General features: G+C 37.9%; 2 protein-coding genes across 2 annotated transcripts; both read right to left on the bottom strand.

Annotated features, from left to right (window-relative positions):
• Positions 1-585: 585 nt before the first annotated feature.
• oscp1b (organic solute carrier partner 1b) lies at positions 586-4,368 on the bottom strand. The gene is given in 11 exon segments (XM_079561674.1): positions 586-1,246; positions 1,414-1,477; positions 1,566-1,705; positions 1,764-1,833; positions 2,552-2,680; positions 2,926-2,941; positions 2,944-3,028; positions 3,116-3,196; positions 3,275-3,442; positions 3,532-3,686; positions 4,280-4,368. Coding segments are annotated over 11 exon segments (1,092 nt in total). The 5' UTR covers positions 4,344-4,368; the 3' UTR covers positions 586-1,126.
• Positions 4,369-5,554: 1,186 nt separating this feature from the next.
• On the bottom strand, positions 5,555-7,425 carry LOC306966481 (cornifelin homolog). The gene is made up of 4 exons (XM_079561250.1): positions 7,080-7,425; positions 6,749-6,887; positions 6,186-6,322; positions 5,555-5,783 (listed from the first exon to the last, which is right to left on the bottom strand). Exons 2-4 carry the CDS (start codon positions 6,858-6,860, stop codon positions 5,673-5,675), a joined length of 360 nt encoding a protein of 119 aa, XP_079417376.1. The 5' UTR covers positions 6,861-6,887; positions 7,080-7,425; the 3' UTR covers positions 5,555-5,672.
• Between the last annotated feature and the right edge of the window lie 597 nt (positions 7,426-8,022).

The following is an 8,022-nucleotide window of genomic DNA, read 5'->3' as shown; positions in this document are numbered from 1 at the left end:
ATCCCTCTCCTCCCCCGAATTAATTTGGAGAAGTGTCTCAACATGTTCCATTTCATTTTCTGGTATGCACTGAGGTGATGCGTTGCAGTGGTGAGTCTGACTCTGAGGGGAATCAGTCCATCCTTTGCCCTTGAGAAAACATGCACGCACCAACAATATGGAGAAGACACATGTTTCATTGATAAGAAAAATAAAAAAATAAAAACACTTTCAGGCCTCAGATGACATCAGAATGCATTGTTTAAAAAAAAAGAAAAGAAAAACAATACAACGATATCACAATTCATGATTATGTGAGAGCACCATCTATCGGCAGATATTGTTAACTGCACTGTTGTAGCTCATCAGTGCAGTGACTCTGTATTGCATCACCACTGTCTGTTAACTTGTGCAATCCATGCATTTTCTGACACATTTTCTCGAAGTTAAAAAAATAAATAAATAACTTCATGGTACAGTTAACAAAACAAAGCACAATGGACTTGACTGGAAGTAACACATTTAATAATAATATTGCACTGTTTGCAGAAAATACATTGTCACAAAACTTAAAATAGCAATATCAAGATATCAAGATAACATTTCCTGTTCTTACTTTTTTCTCACAATGAATAATACCAGTGTAACTGTGTTTTACAAATTGTTCCATATTCCCTTTCAAAGGGCACGTAGGACTCTATTTCTTTAATGAAATATTCTTTCACAACCACAAATGCTTGTTTGTTCCCTCCAAAAAAGTGTAAAGCACGTGCAAATGTTGCACTTCAAATTAATGACATGACAAAACAGCAAATCATTCAAAAATATGTTTATCTGTCACCTCGGTTGAACACTAATTGGATCAGATTCAAGCATACTCACATACGCAATGGGTGCATCATATACTATATGCATTAAACAGTGGGGCAAAAAAGTATTTGGTCAAAATCCAATAGAAAGTCTGTGGGGAACAGACCAAATACTCTTTTGCCCCACAGTAGATCCTGACCGCACCCTTAAATCAATAAAAGAGTCTACACTAATTGTGGCAATTACAAAGGTGCAGCTTTAATCTGGCCAACTTTAAAAGCATACTACTGTGTGTGACAGCCTGTTTGGTGCTTCTATCTCTGTCAGGGTCTCAGTATCATAAGCCGTCCATCATGGCCAATAAATCATCTCCTTTGCTGCTTGCACCGGGAGATTGATCTCCACACTCGGAAAACTCCCCCATTATCTTGGCCAGTTCAGCATTGGCCTGCTGATCCTATAAAAAGATAAATACTGTTAAATCCTTCAAGCACTGATAACTCATTTACATCCTCATTTTCTTTTAAAGCTTCTTACAAAAGGGTATAAAGTTAAATAAAAAATAATAATAATCTGCCTTCCTACCTTCAGAAATATTAAATTCTATTTAGCTGGTACCTTTACCTTTGTTGCCTGAATGTTTATGACTCCATAAGAAAGCTCATCCGGCCTTGATATCAGTGCTTCTCTGTAAATAATATTTAATATTTATAATAATAATAATATTTATGGTCAAACGATTTTGACACGACACAGAACAGGCACAGAATACTCACTCTTCTTCCTCATCTGTATTGAATAGGTTGACCCGAAAGCCGCTGTCCGCATTTCCAGGTTTGTGAACTTCTAACCCACCCATTAATCTTGCCAGCAGGTTGAGTTCCTCTTTGGCCAGGGGGTTAGGAACAGTGCTGACCTTTGGTACACAATGGTTTAAGTAATTGGAAGTTTCATGGCCAAGTTTTAATTCATACCTTGGGATGCTGCGCTGAGTTTTTTGAGGTCCCAGACATGTGTGTTTCAACAGGACGGCAAATACTGTACCTAATGGAAAAAATATATATATTACATATATTTAGCTTTAAAATCAATGTACAGTGTCACAAGGGTTTTCACTGAACATACACCATGACTTTATATGAAGTTGTCTTTTCATTGCTTGGTAAATGGTCACAACTTATATAGTTGAGACCTATTATTTTGGCATATTTTTTGATGGTTCTTTTCTACCTTCATCAGGCCCAAAGCGCTTTACACTAAGGAACCAGTCATCCATTCACACACCAATGTACGCAGACACTGGAGGCAAGGTGGGTGAAGTGTCTTGCCCAAGGACAACGACAGTGTGCACCTTTCGATCATGAGACGATCCGCTCTACCAACTGCACCACTGTCGCCCAGTATGTCACACCATTCTGTTTAAACATGGGCTGTAAAAACAGACTTTTGACACACTTTTTTTGGGTCTATGTTGAATTGTGTATAGTGCTCTTGATTTACTACTTAAGAAGTGAAATTGTGTTTTTTACTATGAACAGATTGTGTTTGTATTGATCTGTGACATTTAACAAAGTACTCTAATTCAAATAAAGGGATAGGGTCGCTATTGAAAAAATCTGGGAACCAAGGACCAGAGAGATCCTCTGTACAGCAGAATATTAAAAAAGTCACGCCGGCAACAGGCTTGCTCCTAGTTTCCAAAGCTGAGCACAAGAGGATCAAGAAATACACAAAACACATTAACAGGAATAGTTCAACTTACATGTTAGTGCCTAATTTGGTGACACGGTCTCCAAAGATTTCAAAAGAGCCTTCTCGTAGAGCTGATGTATAATTTCCACCATTGGTGAACTGCAACCTGCTCACCTCCTCACCTGTGCAGCTGTATATCCTAAAATAAACAAGCACATTAATGCTGCATCGGGCACTGTATGTGTAATGTATGAATTACTACACACGTCATGTGATATTTATCAATATAATCCATACACATGAAGTCACCTAAAACGGGTTCCATGTTCTACAAGACTTCTTTATATTAGGTGCATAAAGGCAGATTGAACTAATCGGTTAATTAGCAAAGGCACTACGTTGAAAAGAAAAAACTACAATACCAGTTTTTGACTTATACAGTACCTGATTAGACCAGGATCTGTGTTCCATAGGGCACTGGACCACTGGTGGAAAGTACAAAGCGACCATTAGAGTTCTGCACTTTATCTTTAAGAAAAATAGACACCTGCAAACACAGAGGACAATATGTGAGAAATTACAATAAAGATACACACCAGAAAATTACCAAAATGAACTGAACTTGGAGACTCACTCGTATGTGCATGTCTTGAAAGAATATTAAAAGAGTTTGTCGGATAAGTTGAAATTCCCCACTAGATAAAGGTGTGTACATCTGGAACACATTGAAATGAAATCACATTTTATTTTTCAGCAGATGCTAAATTAACCAGATATACTGTACAGACTATACCTCAATAAGGTGTCGGAACGTCTCATCCACCTGGCTGAGTATACTTGGGCTATCTTTTACAAAATCCTTGATTGCATCCATGTGGTTAAAAGAAACAAGGAGGATGTCTTTTGGTCTGGAACACAGCAGCACCTGGTACTTAAAGGCCATGGTCATCAGGTCATACAACTGCAAGAAGGGGGGAACATGAAGCGTCAGCAATTAAAGGGAGCAGATAAACTATAAAGAAAAGTTAATTACATCAACTCCACAACTACCTTGTCCATACTGGCTTGGTTAAGTCTCATGATGGATGCATGGGCCAGTCTGTCAAACAGTGTGCGCAGGGCCTTCTTGGAGTAAAGCTCCTGCGGTTTGAAGAGCTCCTCCAGGAACTTCTTGTTGAACATTGTGCTGATGATGTCGTTCATTACTGTCCAGGAGAAAAGTGGAAAACACAAATGTTTACCGATTTAATTTAAGTTTTAACCATAAACTATGAATCTAAAAAGCATGTAATCAGCTCTAGTAATTGTGTGTGGGGGGGGGGGGGGGGGGGGGGGGGGGGAAGATAACTGAAAAGTAACATAAGAACACCAGTTAACTCTAATGACCACCAGTATTAAAAGCATTTACTTACTGCTCTGCACCCACAGCCATCGTCTAAAAACAAGCATGTAGCTAATCTCAGCAAAGCATTAAGAGCAAAAGGATAGCAGAAGAACTAAGTTATGAGGCGCACGTTATGAAGAATACCTCTCTTTCTGTCCTTGTCTATCCAGCCAGCTACAGCAGAGACTTTCCACATCAATAAGACAAATATATTTGAATGGGATAGAAATCAACAGTTTGGCTATACCTTATAACATGCAATATTTGACTTGATGTTGGACGAAGCATAAGGACAGATGATAAATGTAATGAATCCAATTCATTTCGGCCCATATTTCTTGTAAGATCAAACCGATGGGTGGCCCTGCATTGATTTGACAGTGTTGTTTACTGTTCTGCAGCTAACGCGCTTACCTTTCTTAGCTTTGTCTGCCGGAATATTCTGCGCTCGAAGCCTTTGGTCAAGAATATACAGCATCTCTCCTCCGAGATTAATAAAGAGTAGAGGTGCGATCTTGAAAGTGTTTTAGTTAGCATTGACCGCTACGCCTGAACAAGCTAAAAATGCTCGTAGTGAGTCTGTTGTTAAAGCCTCTTCTCGTTGCCAGGCCACCGTTGACTTTAGCCAATCAGAAGCCAGACATCAAAGCTAACCCGGAAGTGGGGATGAGATGGATTTCTGGGTAGCTCTGAAACAAAACACGACTTTTTTGTTAACGTTTGATTTACCAGAACTAACACTTAAAAATGAAATACTTTTCTTTAATATATATTTATTTTATATATAGTTAATAATACATTTCTTTAATATTTTTTTAAAATTATTATTTCCTTTCCCTCCATTCCCATGCTCTTTTTGTATCTATGTAAAGCAGTGGTACCTCAGGGGTGTTGCAGTTAATTTAGAAAGTAGTTGCGTTCAAAATAAACTTAAAATTCTCCCAAGGCAACACATTTTGCTGAAAAATATAGCTTTTCCTAAAAAAAAAAAAAATATAGGTTCAATTTCCCCCTTTTTTCAATCTGATATAGTTTCAAGTACCCCCTGCTAGTTCCTCGAGTACCCCCAGGGGTCCCCATACCCCTGGTTGGGAAACACTGATGTAAAGTCTAAAACAGAACAATAATTAATTATTATTTATTCATTTTAATACGTTATTTTTCCCCTGTTCTTTTATTTAACCAGGAAAATCCCACTGACATTAGGAATTTTGTTTCCAGGGGAGTCCTGGCCCCAGAGGGAAACCTATTGTACATATTTTTAGTGGTAGGGGAAGCTGGGAGCAGACACAGGAAGACTCCACACAGAAAGGCCTCATGATCTGCCCGGGGATCGATCCAGCCACCCTCTTGAGTGAGGCACGTCCACCAGCCGCTGCACCACCGTTATTATGTTTATAATTTTGTAAAATGTCAGGTGAAAAGATGAACTGAAGTGAAACAGAAAAGTATTGGCGAGCCCAGTTTTTAGAACGCTTTGTTAGGGACAAAAGTGGTATGCCTAAATTATGCTCTGGTGCACCTATAAAAAAAACATGATAAAAAAAAAATGCTATATACATTTTTAAAAATTTCACAATGTGAGAGTGAGCGCTGACTCATGGCGATAAAATCAACAATGTTTTCTTTATTTTTTTAAAACATAACCCAAACGATCATTTACAAAAGCTACAAACTATTTATTTACATCATCATTTTGCTTTGCAGTGATAGTTAAAATGTCGGACAAAATGTAAATAACAACAGTTATTGTCCCTTTATTTCTACATCTGCAATTAAAGACAAATGAAGTCCTTAAGTAAGCCTACTATTTGTTTGACTCAACTTCTCCATTTCTGATGCGAATTTCTCTTGCCATTCTGCACACTTCACACAGTCCACAGCAAAAGGTCATCAACGCATCATTGCATACTGTTCCCTGTGGAGAAATAAACACAAAACACAACAATGTTTAGCTGAAAGAGACATTTGGAAACATGCATCATCATAGTTTCCTACAAGTTGAGCACCCAAGATTTGTTTCTCAAGTGGTTCAAACGTTTCGTAGGCCTACCACCTAACCACTTTTTTAACAGGAGCCATATATCAGGTCAAAACATGGGTGGAATCAGGTTTTAAGTATAGAGACTGCCATACAGCAGAAAATGGACTTATAGTATATAAGAGAGGACAAATCGAAAAGCAAAATTGTCTGTATCGAACTAAAGGGCCACCAAAACTACTCTGGAGAAGTGCCTTGCTCAACAACCAAGTTACTGGGATGTTGTAAGTCATTTTGTAAGAAGTACACGTAGTGAGGAAGTCGAGCACAGAAACCCACCTGAATACCGTAAGTGAGCCTCATGTGAGTTCGGAGTGCCGTAATTCCACCTGGTAAACAGCCAAGGCAGCAGTTCTCTCCATACTTGTTAGCAGTGTAGCAGCTCAACACTGGCCCACAGAAGAAACCCAACAAGCCTGAAACAGGAAAGAAGCAATGATTCAGACCTACAAGTGCTCAAAATATAATCAAGCAAAGTTCTGGTCTAATTATATGAATAAAAACGTCAGTCCGCATGAGTAAATTACTACTTGTTGTATCTCGTAACTACTCTTCATGATACTGCAATAACAGTGGTGTGACAACATGTGAGAACAATAAAACAACAATAAAAATACAGTTGGTTTAGAAAGCATTCCTTCCCATTTCCATTCATTTCTATGCTATTACATACAGGTTTTATTCCATTTTGTATTCTTAAAAGAAAACGATAATTTAAACCCCTTTTTAGTCTGTAACTTTTAAGAAATTTTTTATCACTGGTCACTTTGAAACCCTCTGAATCCACAGTATATTTACACTTTTTTATTTTTTTACTTTCACTTTTCATTACACATACTCACAGATTGGGATGTCACTGCAGCATCCGCACACATGAGTACTCCACTGTCCAGTCTGGACATTTGTGCCGAAGCCTCCTGCGCCTGGCTGGTGAGTTATCACTGGGTTTGACATTTAGATGGGATCCACGTATTTAGACGCCTAGGAGATAAAATGTTCAATTTTAGGTTGCTTTTCACAAATAAAATGGCACCAAGGAACAATTGTAGTATAAGAAAGTAATAGTAAATAGTAGTAGTAAAAATAGTTTGGAGAATATGTTTTGTAAAATGTTAAATTAAATAGTTTAAATTGTGTTTAAATGTGTCAAATTAGACAAGCAGAATAACCTACCCCGGAGTCTGGTGCTCTGCTCTCCTCCTTGTCGAACTGACATCTGCACACCACACAGGAAACTCTGCAATTTCAACTGCGTACAGCTCGCCTGACAGCATTTTACGATTCAGTTACTGACAAAAATGATTCACCAATCAAATGAGCAATTACAAGAAAGGCTGGTTTACCACAATCACACATATAGCAAAAAATGAACTGGTGGTTTATAATCTCCCATATCAATCAGTTGTTTTTTTTCTTTTTTGGGGGTATAACAGATAGGCAAGTGAATCTTGCACAAAGATATTGCACGACACCAAATGCATCACATCCTCTTTATCTGATTGAGGTTTCATTCTCAAAGAACAAATTGTTTAGAGCGAAAGAACATTCCACACAGATGAGCAAAATATGTGTATGTGTGAAATATGCATTTTGTTTTTGTGGAAAATTACTAAGATCTCACAAGCTCAAAATGCCTGAAGAATATCTTGTAAGATCAAAATACCACAAGTTTTTTTGACTGTGTATAGCAGTATGATGTTTCTTTGTTTTTACTAAGATGCATGATCCAATATACTGTAGACTGCTTAAAGGAATACATTGTTAAAGTTACCCTCCGATGTTTGCACAATATAGATTGTACTTTCAAAATAGAAATATTTATTTTCATTTTGTCAAACTGTTCAGTGAAACGAAATCTTATCTTGCATCATTCTTGTGAGCCCAATCTCATGTGTCATCTCGTCTCGTAGAATTAGTGTCTTAGCCACCCCTAGAAATGACCCATAAATATTCTTGAAAGACAAACAAGACCATAGTCGCACCAGTCGGAGTCGGATTTGAGCCATAAACCTTTGGATCTTTGGACAAATGCTTTAACTACTGAGCCACTGTCACGAGGACCCCACGAGGTCTTGCTTAGTTTCTTAGATAAGACAATAGATCTACGGTGCAGTCA

Source organism: Gobius niger (genome assembly GCF_951799975.1).
Source record: "Gobius niger genome assembly, chromosome: 8".
Classification (NCBI taxonomy): domain Eukaryota; kingdom Metazoa; phylum Chordata; class Actinopteri; order Gobiiformes; family Gobiidae; genus Gobius; species Gobius niger.
Note: the sequence above shows the minus strand (reverse complement) of the source record. Positions and strands in the feature narration are given on the sequence as shown.